This window comes from Macaca fascicularis, chromosome X (assembly GCF_037993035.2).
Source record: "Macaca fascicularis isolate 582-1 chromosome X, T2T-MFA8v1.1".
NCBI lineage: Eukaryota > Metazoa > Chordata > Mammalia > Primates > Cercopithecidae > Macaca > Macaca fascicularis.
Genome location: NC_088395.1, coordinates 141,621,886 through 141,642,725, shown reverse-complemented (window position 1 = coordinate 141,642,725; position 20,840 = coordinate 141,621,886). Strand labels below are relative to the sequence as shown.

General features: G+C 41.4%; 1 protein-coding gene across 23 annotated transcripts in view; it reads left to right on the top strand.

The window, feature by feature from the left end:
* Window positions 1-20,621, top strand: part of ZNF75D (zinc finger protein 75D) — a 43,472-nt gene extending 22,851 nt beyond the window's left edge. For 4 of the 23 annotated variants that reach the window (XR_012430177.1, XM_074029791.1, XM_074029790.1 and 1 more), the window contains 5 exons: window positions 10,384-10,634; window positions 12,189-12,718; window positions 13,971-14,163; window positions 15,304-15,430; window positions 18,562-20,621. Coding sequence is in view for 19 of the 23 variants with exons in the window: in XM_074029791.1 (XP_073885892.1) it covers window positions 12,654-12,718; window positions 13,971-14,163; window positions 15,304-15,430; window positions 18,562-19,271 (1,095 nt within the window). In the remaining 4 variants the exon portion in view is untranslated. Of the gene's footprint in view, window positions 1-10,383; window positions 10,635-12,188; window positions 12,719-13,249; window positions 13,339-13,745; window positions 14,164-14,811; window positions 14,968-15,303; window positions 15,431-16,226; window positions 16,365-16,971; window positions 17,301-18,561 lie in introns of those variants that run through there. The other 19 variants (XM_074029793.1, XM_015444090.3, XM_074029794.1 and 16 more) reach the window with 13 other exon arrangements.
* Window positions 20,622-20,840: the final 219 nt, after the last annotated feature.

Sequence of the window (20,840 nt, the reverse complement as noted above, 5' to 3'; positions counted from 1 at the left end):
TACAGAATCCAAGATATCAAAGCAGCAAACATGCTTCACAAGGACAGAAACAAGGGTAGCTCAAGAGAACTCAATAGTAGGTATTCTAAATAATGTTCTCTATACAGAAATGGCAGTAATGAAACTTAGAGGAAAATCACTGAGTTTTGGGGTCTAGTTCCAAACTCCAAATTATCAGGAAAAATTCCTGATTGGCTCATCTAGGGTGAGGTGACAAGTATCAAACCAAGTAGCAGTGAGAGGAAACATGACCTCTTTCCTTAGCACACTCTCTCTTTTTCCCTGAGTCCTAGGACCTGATTGGTTGAGAACCAAGTGAAGTCATGGTTACTATGATTACTCATGACTTCTCTCAGAACCTAATGCCAACAGTCTGCAAGATTCAAATGCTGGCAACCATCACCTGGCTTCCTCTGGCTCAGGGCAGAATAGGGTAAGTGGAAGTTGCTGGGAGAGGAAGTAGGTATATCCCGTGGCTGTGTGCCATTTACATGTATCCTTCCTGGATGAAACATTCAGCTATCCTGGCCTCAGAGCTTGTCCCTGGCTTGTGCAAAATCCCTTCATTAAAATTTCTCCTTTGTGTAGATTAACAGCACCCACTGCATCTTGCCAGGTTCCCTGGGTAGTGATCAGTAACTTTGTCCGCCATATTCCAATCAGGGAATTAGTCTTAGGTCGAATTTCCCACTTGCTTGTCAATCTCTGCATCCAGTCTTTGTCATGACTCTGCAATTACTCCCTCTATAATACACAGTTCATGTAAATGGAGGGTTTAGTTGCAGAAATTAAACACTGCAGTTAAACACTGCTGTGTCTCGCACAACTGTGTAACCCCCTCCTAAAGCTCAGAGCAGTGGAACTCCACACTTTTATTCTGTGGACCTGGGATGCAGGTGGGCTTTTAATGCCTTGGAAAATCTTATACTAAAACTGGACCTGTTTGTTGAGACATATGCATATGTCTCAAGCCATATTCCCTTCCAAGTATCTGATCTAGAATAACTATATTGTTACCATTAAAGTGTGACCCAGGTGGGTATTGTCTAGATGCAGGACATGGATTTTCCAGGCTCTCAGAGGGATAATGGTGAGGACAGGGCTTTGTGATTTTTATAGTGGGGTTCTCATGAGGAACTAAAATGACTATTATGAGGAGACGTGGCTTGCCTGCACACTGGCAATAAATCCTTCCCCTAATGCAACTATTACAAATGGAAGCTGTTTTCTCACTGGTTTTGGTTGGATGTGCCTTTTGTTCACACGATTTCTTAACTTCTCACCTGTCTCTGTGCTACCCGAGACCACAGCAGATGAACTCTAGCTACTTCCCTTTGAGAGGGTGTTTACTAACATTGCAGAGTCTGGGGGTGTTGGATTCAAGAGAGGCCCTGTTTAGAGAAGGTGGAAGGACAACTGAGTGGACACGTGGAGAAGCCCTGCAGCCCTAAATTTCTGGAGGGAGGTGACTTTAAGGAGTCCACTTAGAGGTCTCGATTCGTCTCCCTTGAAGTTTGGGGGAGGGTGTGGGTAGACGTTATAATCAAATAAATTTAAAATGAGAGTGGCTTGCAGAGTGGGGAGGGAATTCTCTCAAGAGATGTACTTTTTCAGTTGAGAAAAAGAGAGAAGGAGCTAATGAGGTAACCAGAAATGCCTAGGAAAGAAAGAATCATCTTTCAGCTGTTGGTGCAAAAGAACTTTGAGCCTGCAATTCTACTTCTCGCCAGACATTCAAGTGTGAGGGTAAATTAGCATACAAGGTGTTCAAATGTGCATTCTCTAAAAATAGATCCTGAGGCACACTTATGAGTAGAAAGTGCCTATGTAGGAGGGATTCCCAGGCAGCGCTGGTAGGGGTGTTGTGAGATGTAGAAGGAATGCAGCTAATTAAGTGGCAAGAATAATCTAACAGGTTGCCAGTGTGGGTAATTTGAGCTAATTCTCAGGGGGATCCTATGGGAGACTGTGTCGAACACACACCTGACATTCATCCCAAGGGTAGGATGAGAAGTCTTGAGGGTATTTAGCCACCAAATACCCAACTATACTTCTTAAAGGACTTCCCCCAGGGGTGATATAAATCTCTGTCACCTCCAGTTGGCCTTGGGTCAAGTCCAGCATGCTCTAAGGGTGAGACAAAAAGCCCCCAAGGCAGAGAGTCATGGCAGTTGCCATAAGCAGCCCTGTAGATGCAAAGGTGAGACTTAGTTCTGCAGGGCCGGAGTCTAAATATATAAGTCAGTGTCAGAATCTTTTTGGCACTGTCTGTTCCTTAAATAGGTCAATATTCACCATTTGTGAAAATCTTGATTGTACTGGAGCTACATTTCCTCACTATAGGTAGCATGTTTTAAATGTTTTTATCAATTATCAATTTTAATTGTAAACTGGTTGTAGGAACTCTGTCCCAGAGAGTTGTGAGATGCAAGGTTAGCCATCGAGGGAACATTTGCATTGTAGACATCAAAATCTTCCCACTGGGGAAAAGAAAGCAGAATTTTTGTAGTGTGTCCTGCTTGCAGATGTGCCATGCTGGGTGTCGGGCACAGGTCTCTCCCTGGGGTTTCGTGGAGATCTTGGGCTGCATTTGTCAGAAACTCTATTCTTACCATTCAGGCTGCAGGGGCCCAAGTTGCAGTGTCTCACCTCTTGTTGAGAGGTTGCTCAGCATGTGGAATACAAACCTCCTCCTCTCCAGGTCTCCCACAGCAGCTGGAACTTTATTCATGTTCCTATCATTATATTCTCTATGGAATGGGATGAGTTGCTGATTAGATTGCTCCCACCCACCTATGCTCATCCAGGTCCACGCTCAGTACACTGTCCCCATAGTGGGTGCCCCTGTCCCCAGGGGTTCTTGGAAATGCTGTTCTGGATGGTGACTCCATTTCAGCACTAACGTAGCCACTGGCAGCCACAGATGGCCTTCTCAAGCTTGTATTGGGAGTCTAGTAATGAGTCCTTTTTGTCGCAGTTCAGATGGGACTTGCCATGCCCAGCTCCACTGGTGTTGCTTTTTGTTTTTCTTCTATCTCCAGTCTTACAAATCAGTGATTATTGATGAAGTGCCGAGAAGCTACAGCAACTTCCGGCTGCTCTCTTTGAGCATTATGTTAGGTGACTGGGGCCTCCTGTTCTGTTTAAGGAGCCCAACTGCTTGTCTTCTCGATTAGCTTTGAAAGAGTTGAATTAGACCAGGGATAGTCCCTGTTTACAGCAATGCGGGCTATAGGGGCTTAGAAAGAGGCTATACTTAAGTATATTCCTGGGAAACTTCTATACTTGTGTATCCCTGAGTCTAGGCACCTGACCATTGCTGGTGGGCATCTGGGGACCATTAATCTGCTCCAGCTTGACAGTTGACTAGCCCATCCCTGACCTATGCAAAACTTTGCACCATGCTACCACATTATACTCCCTTCCTTTTGTGATTTGGATCACAACTGACCACAGTTACTGTTCAAATAGAGATCACAAGACTAATTAAATGCACTCTTTCTGGCAATAAGATACCAAATTATAAACAAAGCCTAAGGCCATGCCAGTCAAGGGTTAATTCCCACTCTGCTACACCCAAAGAATAAAGTATGTTCTAATTGCCACAAAACTTTTCTTTCTCTCTAGCAGCTAAACAAGCACTGCCCTAGAGATAAGCAATATTGAAACAATTGCAGTTCACTCACTTGTTGGCTTACTGACCTCCACTCACCTGTTCCACAAGCCATAACTATAGCTTTTATTGGACAAGAGACAGATTTCAATACCTCTCTCCTGATAAGAGACCACTGAACATGAACTGATTCTGGCCAGATTAAGGCTGCACACTGAATGCCTTCATATCCTTGCTTCACCTTTGGTGTATAGGGCCTAAATATAATGTATTTAAATGTTAAGTCTCTGCCCTAAAGTGAACATGAGATGCGTGTAATATATGTGTTTGCTTATCCCACATGCACATATCCCTCCTTCATGAATATTCATAGCTCCCAGCCACTCCAGCCAGGGGTAAAAGGGGCCAAGTTACAGCTTGAGCCATTGCTTCAGAGGGTACAAGCCCCAAGCCTTGGCAGCTTGCACGTGGTGTTGGACCTGTGGGTGTACAGAAGTCAAGAACTGAGGTTTGGGAACCTCCACCTAAATTTCAGAGGATGTATGGAAATACCTGGATATCCAGGCAGAAGTCTAATTCAGGATCAGAGCCATCATGGAGAACCTCTGCTAGGGCAGTGCGGAAGGGAAATGTGGGGTTGGAGCCCCCACACAAAGTCCCCACTGGGGTACTGCCTAGTGGAGCTGTGAGAAGAGGGCCACCATCCTCCAGATTCCAGAATGGTAGATCCACCAACAGCTTGTACCGTGTGCCTGGAAAAGCTGCAGGCACTCAAGGCCAGCCTGTGAAGGGGCTGCCCAAGGCCATGGGAGACTACCCCTTTCATTAGCATGCCCTGGATGTGAGACATGGTGTTAAAGGAGATTATTTCAGAGCTTTGAGATTTAATGTCTACTCCACTGTGTTTGGGTCTTGCATGGGGCCTGTAGACCCTTTGTTTTGGCCAATTTCTTCCATTGGGAATGGAAGCATTTATCCAGTGCCTATATCCCCATGGTATCTTGGAAGTAATGCATTTTCTTTTGATTTTGTCTTGTCTCAGATGAGACTTTGGACTTGGACTTTTGAGTTAATGCTGGAATGAATGAAGACTTTGGGGGACTATTGGGAAGGCATGATTGTGTTTTGAAATGTGAGGACATGAGATTTGGGAGGGGCCAGGAGTGGAATGATATGGTTTGGCTCTGTGTTCCCACCCAAATCTCATCCTGAATTGTATTCCCCACATGTCAAGGGAGGGACCTGTAATCCCCATATGTTGAGGGAGGGAAGTGATTGGATCATGGGGATGGTTTCCTCCACGCTGTTCTCATGATAGTGAGTGAGTTCTTATCTGACAGTTTTATAAATGGCAGTTTTTCCTGCATTCTCACTTCTCTCTTGCCACCTTGTGAATAAGGTGCCTGCTTCCCCTTCACATTCTGTCATGATGGTAAGTTTCCTGAGGCTTCCCCAGCCATGTGGAACTGTGAGTCAATTAAACCTCTTTCCTTTATAAATTACCCAGTCTCAGGTATTTCTTTATTGCAGTGTGAAAACAGACTAATACACTTGTTGAATATTTATGCTTGGCCAACCAAGCATGCATATAGTTCAGCATAAAGCCCTGCCTCATCTTTCCCTCCCTCAAAGTGTTTGCTTTTTGTTTTCAGTCAGAGGCTGCACTTCTCTCCTGCAGGTTGTCATCCCCTACTTAAGAAATAAAGTCCTCCTTTCTAAATGGATAAATTGTGTGTGTGTGTGTGTGTGTGTGTGTGTGTGTGTGTGTGTGTGTGTGTGTATGAGATGGAGTCTCACTCTGTCGCCCAGGCTGGAGTGCAGTGCTGCAATCTTGGCTCACTGCAACCTCTGCCTCCTGGATTCAAGTGATTCTCCTGCCTCAGCCTCCCGAGTAGCTGGGACTACAGGCACGTGCCACCACACCCAGCTAATTTTCTGTATTTTTAGCAGAGATGGGGTTTCACCATGTTAGCCAGGATGGTCTTGATCTCCTGACCTCATGATCCGCCAGCCTTGGCCTCCCAAAGTGCTAGGATTACAGGCGTGAGCCACCGTGCCTGGCCAAATTGTGTGATTTTTAAGTTGACACAATGAAGGTCCACTTCTGACTTTCCCCTTTTGTATAGGGTCCATTTGGCCCTGAGCTGTCGATTTCCAAGTATGAATGCTTCCTGCTTTGTCCCATCACTTTATGCCTGGAAAAAAGTGCAGGGGCAAGGGGAAGCTTTATAACATTCAGTTTATTTCCTTCTTCTGCTTCTTTGTCTGAGAAAGAGCCAACTTTTGATCATTTTTTGTTCAGCTGTGATATTCTGCTGCATAAAGAAGATTGAACACTGAATACCACATTAATATGGTATTCCCAGATAACTTATTTGCAGAAACTGACCTGTTTATCCTAAAATTCATATGTAAATTCAAGGGACCCAGAGTCTAAAGCAATCTTGAAAAAGAAGAACAAAGATGTAAGATTCATATTTTGTAATTTCAAAACTTACTACAAAGCAACAGTAATCCAGACAGTGTGGTATTTGCATAAGGCTAGACATTTAGAACAATAGAATAGAATTGAGAGTTCAGAAACAAAGCCATACACCTTGAGTTAACTGATTTTCACCAAGGGTGCCAAAACAATTTAATAGGGAAAAAATAGTCTTTCAACAAATTATGCTAGGTCAAGTGAATATCCATATGCAAAAGAAAGAAATTGTACCTCTATCTTATATCATACACAAAAATTAACTCAAAATGGATGAAAGATCTAAATAAATTAGGGGCTAACACTATAAAATGATCTAAAAGAAAACACAGGTGTAAATGTTTGTGCCCTTGGATCAGGTGGCTGTTTTTTCAGATGTGACGTAAGAAACCAAAGAAAAAATAGATCAACTGGCCATTACAAAATTCAAATATTTTGTGCAGCAAAGGACACCATCAAGAATGTTGAAAGTTAACCCACAGAATGGAAGAAAAATGTGCAAATTATATGTCTGGCTTGTGTCTAGAATATATAAACAATGATTACAACTCAATAATAGAAGATAAATAACAATTAAAAATGAGCAAAGGATCTGAAAAAAGTTTCTCCAAAGAAAATATACAAATGGCTAATAAGCACATGAAAATATGCTCAATATCATTAATTATAAGGTAAATGCAAATCAAAGCACAATGAGATGTCACGATACACTCACTAAGATGGATATAATTTTAAAAGGCATATAATAACAAGTGTTAGTAAGAATGTAGAGAAATTAGAACCCTCACACAGTACTGGGGGGAATGTAAAATGGTGTGGTCCCTTTGGAAAATAGTCTGGCACCTCCTCAAATGTTTAAACATTAAGTTGACATATGGTCTAGCAATTACACCACTACAAATATATGTAAAATAAATAAAAATATATGTCCACAAAATTTGTACACAAATGTTCATAGCAGCTTTATACAGAATAGTCAAAAATTGAAAAAATTCTAATACCAATTAACCAATGAATGGATAAACAAAATGTCATATATCCACACAATGGCATATTATTCAGCAGTAAAAAAGAATGAAGTAATGACACATGCTACAATATGGATGAAGTTTGGAACCATTATGCTTAAGGAAAGAATGGAGACACAAAAGATCACATATAATATGATTCCATTTATATGAAATATCCAGGATAGGGAAATGTATAGAGAAAAAATGTAGATCAGTGGTTGCCTAGGGTTGGTGCTGATTGGGAGGTGGGGGATGACAGGAAATGAGAAGTTAAAGCTGCATGGTTCAATATTTTTGGGGGGGTGAGGTAAATATTCTATAATTGATTGCCATGTTGGTTACTCAACTCTTTGAGTATATTTTAAAAACACTGTTATTTAGAATACTTTAAATGATGTAATTCATGAATTATATAATAATTTAGCAGTTAAAAAAATTCTAATTTCTAGAATCAGAAATCAAAGTCATGTTTAACAACTCACTATTATGAAGCCTTGATTTTGAAAGCTACCAATTTTAGAATTGAACCTACTCTGAAACTGTTCTTTATTACTTGTTGCATCTCCTTCAGCATGAAATGAAACCTTTAAAATTCAGTTGTAGAATAAAAAAAAATCAGTGAGGTTGTACAACCTCTGTCTCACAGCACATCATTTAAATTTAGCCATCTGTTGTTGTTCTTCATCAGTCTCTCCTCTTTTTTTTAACAACTTCCTTTGTAATCACAAAGTTGAGGGTGGGCCGGGCGCGGTGGCTCAAGCCTGTAATCCCAGCACTTTGGGAGGCCGAGACGGGCGGATCACGAGGTCAGGAGATCGAAACCATCCTGGCTAACACGGTGAAACCCCGTCTCTATTAAGAAATACAAAAAACTAGCCGGGCGAGGTGGCGGGCGCCTGTAGTCCCAGCTACTCGGGAGGCTGAGGCCGGAGAATGGCGTGAACCCGGGAGGCGGAGCTTGCAGTGAGCTGAGATCCGGCCACTGCACTCCAGCCTGGGCGACAGAGCGAGACTCCGTCTCAAAAAAAAAAAAAAAAAAAAAAAAAGTTGAGGGTGGGGGGCAGGTAACCCTTTTCTTCATTCTCATTTATATCCCATCTTCTTCTAAGTTGGTTTCCAGTTTTCCATATTTCTCAAAAATTGATCTATATTTTTCCTCCTGTATGCTGCTATTGGCTGAATGTGTACACCCAAAACTCCTAGGTGGAATCTGTAATCCCCAATGTGATGGTATTTGGAGGTGGGGCCTTTGGCAGGTAATCAGGTTTAGATGGGGTCATTAGTATGGAGCCTCCATGATGGGATTAATGTCCTTATGGAAAACATAAGAAAAGACATCAGATCTCAGTCTGTCTCTTTGCATATATGCACCATGAAAAGGCCTTGTGAAGACATGACTAGGAAGAAGACCCTTACCATAAATCCAACAACCATGCTGGCACCCTGATGTCAGTCTTCCAGTTTCCAGACCACGAAAAACGTTTACTGGTTAAGCCTTCATCATTTTCAGATTCCTTTCTGTAAAGACATCTTAGGTATTTGCTATAGTTGTTTGTTTTACTCTATCTCAACTTTGCTCACTTAAAAATCACGCGTTCTTGGGTTGTAGGTTTAATTTCGGAAACTCTTTTTCCTTCTTTATCTTGCTCATCATGACCTTATCCAAAATTACAATATTCTCTTTAAGTTGCTTCCACCTATAAAGTTGTTTGCAGCTCAAGATCACACCTTGATTTATTGGGTGAATCAAGGTTGAAGTGTTTAGGGGAAAGAAAATGACTTTTATCTGACCATCCTCACTGGTTAGTGATTCATTGAAATGTAAGTCTGGGAATTATACAGAAGTCACAGTGCCCTGACTTCCTCTTCATTGAGTTATAAAATATTATGTTGAAAATGCCTGACTTGTGGAATATAGTTTTGAAAGAACCATTCTGAAGACAATGCTCTGGTGAACCAAACATTTTTACTAAGTTTATATATCATAGATAATGCACTGTGTCCTTTTACATACCTTCGGGGAGCTTCGATTTTGAATGATGATTGACTTTAACTTAGTGTCATCTGCATTTATATATAAAAAGTCAGACAGGTGCTTTTTATTTTCCTCCTGGACATGCAGACATCTCTTTGGCTTGTCTGAGTTGGTTTTCACACTGGCTTCCAAAATATGTCAGTTTCATCCCCATTGTAAAACTAAGCTACACCCAGTTTCTCCTGTTAGATTCACATTGGCAATTTTTGTCCAAATGGCTCAACTCTTGGTAAATACTGAAAACTTGGAGAATACGGACAACCCAAGATATTCGGCTTTTTAGAAAGATGATTCTGTAAATATGAAATACTTACTTTACCCAGAGAACTATGTTAAGCACTGCAGGAGATAAAGATGGAAGCAAGATTTCTGTCCTCCAGGGAAAGCATAATGTAGTAGAAAAATGACAGGATATGACAACAGGATACCTAAAGTCCTGGCTAAAATCTGCCACCGGTAATCTATGTGACCCTGAACATGAAGTAGTAGGTGAAGTCATGTGATACCATTTCAAATTATTTATATGTCAAAGAGAAGTATAAATGGGACCTATCTCAAAAGGTTAAAATCTACCTAACAAGAGTAAAACGAGATAACCGTTGGGGAGCATGTGTCTGATAACTAGAATATGGTTTTGAAAATATAGGGGGCTGTTGTTTCTGATCTAACAAGAGGCTTGACCAGGACCAAATTGCCTTTTATTCAAGGAGGCTTTTGATAAGTCTAGTGACTACAGCTGGAGCTCTCTCTGGCTGAGACTCAGGAAGGCCCAGTACACAGCTCTGCCCACAAGAGTGCTGAAGTGGTTCTGACTTTGTGAGCCACTCTTCTGTGGCCCCTAGACCTTTGCGGTGGCAACCCTTACTGGGTGAGGCTCCTAGTAGAATGGGCTGCCAGCCTCCGGGAAGCCAGCAGGAACAATCTGGATGCACAATACCTGGCAAATCAGGGATAGGAGACCTTGGCACCAGGAGTCTCTAAGCTACATGGCTCCCAGGGAAGAGCCATTTGAGGGGCTTCTCTAGGCTTCCAGCAGGGCTAGAGACCCGGTAGCATTAACTCTTTCTTGCACCCAGGACCTAACTGGAGCAGGAGGTTGGTTCTTCTAGGATGGAAAGCACCCCCGGGACAGTTCCTAACTTGGCTAGGCTGAGACTCCGCAGGTAGAGGGAGGGGGATGGCTGGGCGTAGCTGTCACAAAGCCACCGGAAATGCATCTTTCATTTTCTGGTTGATTCCGGTTCAGGTCCACAGACCTCGACCCTGGAAGAGTGAGTCGGAGTCAGGTCTTCGAGAGGTGGAGGGATCGAATGAGGGAACTGATATTCCAAGACTCCCCAAATCTTGGAGCTTCACTCGCCAGGCATCCCGCGCTTTCCTGACATTCGCGCAGCAGCGGAGAGCTTTGCTACCCAGAGCAGGGAGGCGTGGCCACAGAGGCGCAGTCGAGCGGAGGAAGAGGAAAGTGGCCTCCGGGGAAGCCAGAGCTGACTGAAGGTAACCGAGAAGCTGATTTTCTCTTTAGATTTGACTGGCGATCCCCTGAGAAATACCGGCCGCTCCTGCCAGTTGCAGCCTTTGGGTCTGCTGTGTAGCGAGGAATGGGGGTGGGGGACGTGATACAGTATTTTTCAGTAGGCAGTGGCGCCACTGACAGGCGGCAGATCGGCTGGAGAGCTGGTGGGACTTGTCCACAGCGAGGCCGCCTGACCGCGGGCTCCTACAGCCACTTCTTACCTACGGAAGCAACTTCTTTCTACCGGATGTACAAATATAACCCAGGGATGCTAGTGAATCACACTCAAAGGCTGCCCACGTTCAGAGTTCTTGTGGGCAACCCTGTGGTTGATCTAGAAGTTGTAGTGAATCAGGGATGGGGATTTGGGGCAGTAATGTCTACCACCACACCCAGCGAAACTTCCTGATTTTTGATGGCTTATGAACATAACACTAAAGAAAGAGTCATTTCAACATTAAAGACGATGGCTTCTGCTGACATACACACACACACACACACACACACACACACACACACACACACACACACGAAGTGTTCCTGTACCTCCTGAGCCTGAATGGTCAGCAAGGAGCCAACCATTATTTTGAATACCTGTGGCATCCTTGAAAGAATTTTGTTGCTATTTCTTCTGGATCACCTCGGGAAAATCAGTTTTGAGGACATGTTAAGTCAGGAGAAAGGTTGCCATTACTAGGACCCTTCCCGTCTATGAAGAACCTTAATCATCACCATCTCTCTTTCGTTTTTGTTTTTAACCACCTGACATTTGTATATGTGTAAAGGAAGGCCATCTGTAAAGTTTTCCAGTTAAAGTAAACAAAAGATTTAATACACAAGTACAAACCTGTGCAGTGCCCTTTATAAGTCTTTCAAAGAAGTACTACACCTTGCCACATCAAATGTTGATGATCTGCTTGCTTAGCGGGGGGACATTTGCTTACTTTTTCTCTAGTTACTTCTACTCTGATCTTGCTGTCTCAGTTCTCCTACCAGCATTGATACAGTATAAAAGGAAATATTAAGAGTTCCATTTAGTAAAGTCTTCAGTCTAAGTGAGATGAAGGGGTATAGAAACTATTTTTCCTCTGACTAAAGAAAAATGATTGGGATGATCTGTTAAAGTTTCGAGAAACTCAAATAGGCCCTATTTGCCAATATAGGACAGGAAACCCACAGATTAAGTATTGGATAATCTCAAAGTTCATTTTGGCCAATTGGTGCCAGTTTTCTCACCCACCAATCTTTCCTCAACTGTTAAAAAAAAAAAAAAAAAAAACAGGAAATACATTGATTGATTGGCATTTGTCTTCTCTTAGCTATGCTTTGTTTCAAAGTTGAAAAACAAAGAAAAGGAGAGAAACTTACCTTCTGAGTAATCTAACATCATGAATGTTCCAATTCTTGACAGTTGATTTTAGAGGAGAAGCCAGACAGGAACTTCTCTCTTCATTTTCCTCTTACAATAAATAGCAAGTAAATATGTGTCATGTGGTTTTCTTCTTGACATGTACTTTTCTTCTGCTCTCCCTCAGTGCTCTTGGGAAGAACAATTCATTGATTTGGTACCAAACCTGATGCACCCTCATTTGTCAAAGGTGGTACCAGGTGGGTGTCAGTGTCACACACAAGAGTAAAACTGTTCCTAGAGCAAATGACGATGAGAGAGCTGAAGGCGGATTCATGCTCAAACCCCCAGATGGGGGCTATGTGGGAGACTAGTGGGTCTGTGAATGAGAACTTCAGTCAGAGTAAGAAATACAGCGCAAACATAGAGAGTCTTGGTCCTGAGAGCGCTTGCAGGCACTTCTGGAGCTTCCGTTATCATGAAGCAACTGGACCGCTTGAGACCATCAGCCAACTTCAGAAATTATGCCATCAGTGGCTGAGGCCAGAGATCCACTCAAAAGAGCAGATCTTGGAAATGCTGGTGTTAGAGCAGTTCCTGAGCATTCTGCCCAAGGAGACCCAGAACTGGGTGCAGAAGCATCATCCACAGAATGTCAAACAGGCTCTGGTCCTGGTGGAATTCTTGCAGAGGGAGCCTGATGGAACAAAGAATGAGGTAAGAAGAAAGATTCCCTACATGTACAATGAAGTAGGATAAAAGTGAATTTATCAGAATGGAAGAGTTATCAGAGAACTAGATTAAGTTCCTCTTCTGTTGCTCATTTAGGACAGCTAGCAAGGATCTAAAATGACATACATGCAGCAATAGTCAGTCCACAGGTTTCAAAATTCCTAGCACAACCTTTCCTGGTCTTAGAGGAAATAAATGCATTTTGTCTTCTCTAGGGCCAGGGTGAGTTGATGGTGGTGGGCCTAGTCTGGCATGGGCAAGGAGAAAAGAGTTGAGTTCTTAGAAACAGAGAAATAAAGGGCAAGAAAGAGTTGGGAAAGGGGAGAAGATCCACAAGATAGGCAGCACTTACAGAGACCAAAGGAGAGAGAGGTTACCAAACAGAAGTATGAATCAAGCGGCTCTGGGGAGACTGCAAAGAAAGAGAACAAAATGGAAAGAAAAAAAGGAAACAAGGATATGGAAAGAAGACAATTGCCAAGAGAGAAGTGGAGGGAATCAGGATGCTGAGGGGTAGTATCTTCTGTAGCAGGAACACACATCTCTGGGCTGGGAGGAAAGAACCTGCATTGCCCTCACTTAGTGGCTTGTCATTGGCCCTGCTGGTGAGTGGGAAACCAAGGTTTGCCCTTGGAAGATGGCAGCACACTTCCTTTTTTCAGGAGCCTACCTTGAAAAATCCAGGGCAGGGCATATTTTTGGTGTCTTATTACTACCAAATCATGTGAAGAGAGATTGGAGCCCAACTCTTCCCCCCATTTATTCTTCCATCCATCTTCATTCCCTGTGAAATTCTTTCCTGGATGATTGGAAACTGGCTAACAGGAAAGCTTTTTTTACTCAATTCCTTTTCTTTTACAGAAAACCAAAAGATAAAAATTCACTAAAACAAGGATCCAAGTCAAGAAAGCAAACCAGTGAAAGTTACCCAGCAGGGGAACAGGCTGCCCACCCAACTTTGCTAGTGGCTGGAGCCAGGGCTCTGTGCATCGGGGTGGGGGCCACTGGGTTGAGGGGTGGGGATCTGCAGTAGTCACAGCTTTTTCTATTTTATCCTAATTATCCCAGATTTTGAGTATAGTTCTTTATGAGAACATAGTGGCACTCTTCATTCTTTTTATTACTTCTCTAATGTCATGCACTCCCCAAATCTGGGCTCTGCTCTTGTTCCTCCCTCCACTACCACCCCAAAACCAAAAGTAAGTTCTGTGCTAATGAGGATGGGGATTATTTCTAGGTCACAGCCCATGAGCTGGGAAAGGAGGCAGTGCTCTTGGGAGGAACAGCAGTGGCCCCAGGCTTCAAGTGGAAGCCAGCAGAGCCCCAACCAATGGGTGTGTTCCAGAAAGAATATTGGAATACATACCGGGTACTACAAGAACAGCTGGGCTGGAACACTCACAAAGAAACCCAGCCTGTATATGAAAGAGGTGAGGAGCTTCATCATAATTGTCTTCTCCTGGGAGCTGTGATGGTAATTAGTTCACCTAGAATGCCATGGGAATTTTCCAGGCGGCCAGCCATGCTAGCAGCTATAATATCTCCCACGTGGGAGTATAGTGGGTCGATGGTGGTTGAAGGTGGGGGTCAGCCTGGGGGACAGAAATATCCAAACCACAGAACCCTGCTATTCACACTGTAGACTCTACTCCTTTGAAACTTGAGAGGAGAAGACGGAACAGGGACAGGTGGGGCCACCTCCCCCTCACAAGTTGTAGGAAAAATTGGGGTCAGACATGGGCTATCAGTGGCAGAATGTGATGAAAATTGTGCACTAGGAAAAAATAATAAAAAACAAAAGTCTCCCACATTATCTACTGTACGCTGGAGGACCTGAGCCCTTCATTTTCAAACCTTCAATTCTTGCCCAGCTTATGTTATGAGAGGAAAAATGAATAGATTTCCTTTGATTAATTTCTTTTGTGAAATCTAAAGAATTCATGAACTGGGGAACAGGTTGTATGAGTGGTTGATATTTGGTTCTTATTTACAATGAGATGGCCACTTCTTGGCACCACACACACACTTGTCAATGTGACCCATCTTTACTGAGGGCATCCTGATGTTCTGTATTTTAGAAATCAGCTCGGGATGTTTGTAAATAGGAAAGAGAAATTTTCCCTGACTATTTTCTACACACAGCTGTGCATGATCAACAGATGTTAGCCCTTTCTGAGCAGAAAAGAACCAAAGACTGAAAGATGGCATCTAAACTCATCCTGCCTGAGTCCCCGGTGAGCTGTTATTTCTGGCTTTTTTCAGGTGACTTGACCGTGGCCTTGTCTCTGCTTGTCCCTACTGCCTAGGACTCATAGTGTCCAGCAGGTGCTTTGAGACATTTTAGCCCCAGTTATTCTCTAGGCAACTAGGCTTGGCACAGTGGGAATTGGGCACCTCCCAGGTGATTTACTGATCCTCTTTGCTCCTTCCTTTCTGCCTTCTCACTCTTTTACTCTAAATCTTGTACTGTTAACATCTTCAGCACCTGGCCTACCATGTGATTCAGAAATGGGTGGTAGGACAGCTTCTGAAGTGGCAAGTACTAAACTATAGCCCATTCTCTTCTTTAGAGTTTGTTGACATTTGAAGATGTGGCTGTGTATTTTTCTGAGGAAGAATGGCAATTATTGGATCCTCCTGAGAAGACTCTCTACAATGATGTAATGCAGGATATCTATGAGACTGTCATCTCTCTAGGTAACGATTCTTCCTTCCCTTTGTGTAGAAGTTAAGTAATATGTTATGTCCTCTGTTTATGGAAAATGCACCCCTGTGAGAGAGTCCCAGTGTTCCAACAGCTGATTGATTTTCAACTTGATGATGTGTGGGAAATAAATGGATTATTAGGATCCCCTCGAGAGCTTTTTATAAATACATGTCACACTTCCGCATTCTAAGTAGAATTATTTTGTTTTGACTGTGGAAGATTTTAGCTTTTTTTTTTTAACTTTCATCCAAACACACCCTTTTGTAAAAAACATAAAAGCATGCACATCAATGGCATTATTCTACAAAAAACTAATAACTAATCTGTAAATCAACAACAATAACAATACAAACAAAAATTTAAATGATATGTGGAAAGATTTACAGGTAGGCATATGGCTCTTAGTTTAGAAAATAATAATTCAAGTCAATATCAATAAAAGTTAAGGAAAAGTTTCTAATTTCCAAACATTTTGATATAATTATTTTTCCAACTACAATATTTTATAGACCTTTTGTGAGAAGAATATTAGTGTAATCCTAAAAAAGATAACATTCAAGTGATCCTGTGCAGGTCAGGTTGCTTTGTTAAAATGAGTTAGAATTCACATAATTCCAATAGTATTATTGCCTCTTGAAATTCAAATGTAGAGCATATCCATCATATTCAAAATGAGTTCCACAACTTACATTTATTTTGATCTAGTTAGAAATAAACCCTAAATTTAGGACTGGTAAAAAATATATTTAACAAAGACATGGGATTGATCTAAATTTTACTTTACAGGTAAGAGAAAATTACAATTCAGTATGAGGACACTTCGTAAGTTTTACCAATGCACCCATTTATAATTAGGCCAACTGTATCTTGAGTGTATATGAATGTGTGAATAAATACATACCAACATATACAAACCAATTCACACCATACGATTCTTCAAAGATGTTGCTTGAAATGGCTTATTCTCTAGTTTGGGATAAGTGGTGTAACATAGTCACTTAATTTTCTCTTAATCATTTTTCCCTTTTGTTTATAATGATTCACTTAGTATGTTTCATGTGGGTCATTAATATATTTTTGCAACAAAAATCCAGTAGCAGTAGACAGAAATGTTAACTTAAAGGACTACTGGGCAATCAAAGTTTAAATTATTGCATGAAAGTAGAGCAGATCACACGTAAAGTCTTCTGCCATGGGATATATTGTTCCATGACTGAAAATTGTGATTTGGTTCCTAGAACATAGCTCTTGCTCTAAGGTGATACATATCAATGTGTAGCTCCAGTCCTTATGAATTAAGTCTGTATTTTACTGGTTTGAGAAGGTGAATTTCTGTGTGTGTGTGTGTGTGTGTGTGTGTGTGTGTGTCAGAGTCTCACTCTGTCACCCAGGCTGGAGTGCAGTGATGCAATCTTGGCTCACTCCTACCTCCACCTCTTAGGCTCGAGCAATTTTCCTGCCTCAGCATCCTGAGTAGCTGGGACTACAGGTGTGTGCCACCACGTCTGGCTAATTTTTGTATTTTTATTAGAGACATGGTTTCACCATGTTGGCTTGGCTGGTCTCGAACTCCTGACCTCAAGTGATCGCCTGCCTTAGCCTCCCAAAGTGCTGGGATTACAGGCATGAGCCACCGCGCCTGGCCTGAGAAGGTGAATTTCTTGCTACAGACAAATGCAAAATGCCTCTGCAATAGTGGGTGAAGCCCACTCTCAAGGGCTTAAAGAGTTCAACTTTGAAACAGGGCAGCATGGGCTGCCTCTGCATTTCTTCATAGCAAGTCTATATGCAAGCCACTGAGCAGCACCACTGATGGGAATCCAAAGGAAAACGGCTATAGCACAGTGGAAATCCACCATGGTAACATAAAGTGATTTCTCAATTAAATATTTTGCTATATCAAAGAGAAGTAGGCAAAGGCACATGGTAGTAAATCTAGTCAGAATGTCTACAGGTCCCCATTACCTCAAATATCAGTGAACTCAGGGACCAACCAAGGTTTACACTGATTATTTTGATATAAAAGATAAAACCAGAAAACTTTAATGTTTTCAAGCATTTATGGCACAGACATAGGGAAGTACAAATATTATAGCTTGTATCTTCAAAAAGCTGGGCAATTCACGCTGCTAAAGTGAATCAGTCACAATTTTAACTTCATTCTTATATTTGATACATTTTTGTGTGTAGAGTACAGGGTGTGCAAATTAAGCAATTTCAATAAATATTAGAAATGTCAATTATTTTGCAAATATAAAGTGAGTGAAATCAGCTAATAATGCAATCCAATAAAACATGTGTTAAACAGAGCTTTTTCCCCATGAATACTTTTTACTCTTTCCTTTGAACATCTCGATACTTAAATACATTTTCTTTTATTGGCTTGCAGAAATTAAGCAAAAAGTGAACTATTACCTAGCTACAAGATAATAAATAGTAATAAGAGTTTGGAGCTGTCCAGTTGTAATAAATAGAAAATTACAAATATAGTGAAATATGCTGCAAGTTAATGCTCAAAAATGTAGCCATCTGAACTACAAAGTACACAATCCTACTAGTCTTCTGAAGTTGTCATTAGTTCATGGAAAACGTAAAGAAGAGCAGAAACTCCATTTAGCTTTTACCTTTCCAGCAGCTCCAGTGCTAAAGTTATATAATCATGTATGTTTGCCCAAGACGAACTGCACATTGGTGTTAGTCACATATTCTGTTTTATCCAGAGTTCAATCAACAAGGCTTTATTTGCACTTCTTTTTACATTCAGGAAACAATAAGCCTACCCAGGCAGGCTTCTGTTGATAATTGCCTTCTTCTGTTGGGTGTGGGGATATAAGCCACCCTGCTATGTTATTTTTCTTGTTGTGGGGTCCCAAACCAGTTTGTCTTTTTCTTAACATTTTAAGAATTTTCTTTTAGTTATCTCATATTACTTAATGGGTTTATTGTTGTGCCTATCAGGGAGGATCAAGGAGAAATGGGTCTATGCATTTTGTCCAGACTGGACCAGAAATCACTTGTTCCTGTATTTCTTTTAAAGCAATCATCATTGACTTTTCCCTCCATTTATGTAGCTTTCTTGCACTGGGACACAGATGGCTGATTATTCTGTTTATTCTGACAGGGTTAAAGCTAAAAAATGACACTGGAAATGATCATCCTATATCTGTTTCTACATCAGAAATACAAACATCAGGATGCAAAGTATCAAAAAAGACCAGAATGAAAATTGCCCAGAAAACAATGGGCAGGGAAAATCCTGGTGATACACACAGTGTACAGAAATGGCATCGAGCTTTTCCAAGGAAGAAAAGAAAGAAACTTGCAACTTGTAAACAAGAGGTTCCAAAACTTATGGATCTTCATGGGAAAGGCCCCACAGGGGAGAAACCTTTTAAATGTCAGGAATGTGGGAAAAGCTTCAGAGTTAGCTCTGATCTTATTAAACACCAGAGAATTCACACTGGAGAGAAACCCTATAAATGTCAACAATGTGACAAGAGGTTTAGATGGAGTTCAGATCTTAATAAGCACTTCATGACCCATCAAGGAATAAAACCATATAGATGCTCATGGTGTGGGAAAAGCTTTAGTCATAACACAAATCTACACACACACCAAAGAATTCACACAGGAGAGAAGCCCTTTAAATGTGATGAATGTGGAAAAAGATTCATTCAGAACTCCCACCTTATTAAACACCAGAGAACTCACACAGGTGAGCAGCCTTATACATGTAGCATATGCAAGAGAAACTTTAGTAGGCGATCAAGCCTTCTTAGACACCAGAAACTCCACAGAAGAAGGGAAGCATGTCTACTGTCTTCAGACTGAGGAAAATTACCATGTAGACCTTGACTTTAGAAGTGATGGAATAATACAAAATTATGAGGCACCCAATGATAGGAATCTGTCATTAATAGAACATTTGGGAAGGGTACATGTTACACTTCACAAAAAGGAATCTAAGCTGATTGTCTTATTCAGCATTGCATCTTCTGTGCCTAGCACAAGAGTGATACATAAGGAGTATTTTATAAATAAAAAAATGAAAATGTAGTGATGAAATACCTTTAGCTATCTATCTATATGTATATATCTGGTTATTCAAAACTTCCACACCCCCAGTCATCTAAATTTTTCAAGTATCAAGTGCTCAACAGACATATGATGGTCAAGGCTCTTAGTCTCATTCTTTATTCTTTGTCAAGAGAAATGGAAAGAGTACTTGGGCCCTCTTAAGGGAGCTCAGAGAGAATTACTAAACTAGGGACAATTTCAATAGCTACCATTCTATCTACATGAACAATCGAGGCCAGGACTCAGGGAACTTTACTCTGTAATAGAAAGAGAGGATTCAATGTTTGCCCTGAGAGAATTGTCCCATTCTCATTGCTTCTCTCCTGAGTACCCACTACCACAGTGTCTCTGTCAAGGAATTACAAGTAGCAAGGAAAGGTCTGAATGTAAGGACAGACCTAGGGACCTTGCAAGCACTTGATATCTCTCCTCTTGCTGACTGTTTCAACATAGACATACAATGAAATGATGAGGGAGGCAGTCTCGGCCCTCATCCAGGTATCTGTTTTGTTTTGTTTTGTTTTTGTAGAAAGCACAGATAAGTGGTGAATGGTCTTTTTCTGACTTTCATTATTATGTGGACTGTGTGGAGGCTTTCAAACTGTTGCCATACTGCTGCAGGACCTAAAGGGAGCCCCATCTTTATGGCTGATCAAGTACAACCCTATATGCCTGAATACTCTGCAAGAAGGCCTGGAGATTTTGCAAAACTGATTTATTGAGAATGGCAAGGAGAACCTTGTGAACTTTTAGCTTTGGTGCACAGCTGATACCAGAAGGGAACATCCTGAAGTGTCAGAGCAAAGTAAGGCATATGGCTTAGAGTGATGACCCCAGTCAGAACCAGGCCAGATGGAAATTGCTTTCTGATGTTACTGGTCTTGTTTTCCCTATTAGCCAAAGTGACTATCTCTTAAGAGAAGATAATGTGACGTCAAGGGAAGTTGGAAGTCATGGATTTATATCTATGTCAGATCCTGGTTTATAATGTTGGCCAAGGCTTATTTATATATGTTTATTTAGTATTCCATAAAATTGTACTTTGTAATGAAAATGACATGTTTTATGTTAAATTTAGACAATAAAGAAAACTTTGTCACCAAATCACTCAGAAATGGCCAATGTTTGCTTTTTTGAAATGGACGTCTTCAGATATTTTTTCCACCAGGAGACCGTTCTAAGCCTGTTTCCAAATGTATAAAATGAGGATTATAATTCCTACTTCTTAGGGCTACTGTGAGGATTAAATGCGCACATGTGAGCATGCCTGACACAATGATTGGCCACAGTCGGTGTTTCCTAAACATTTGGAACTTTCTTCAT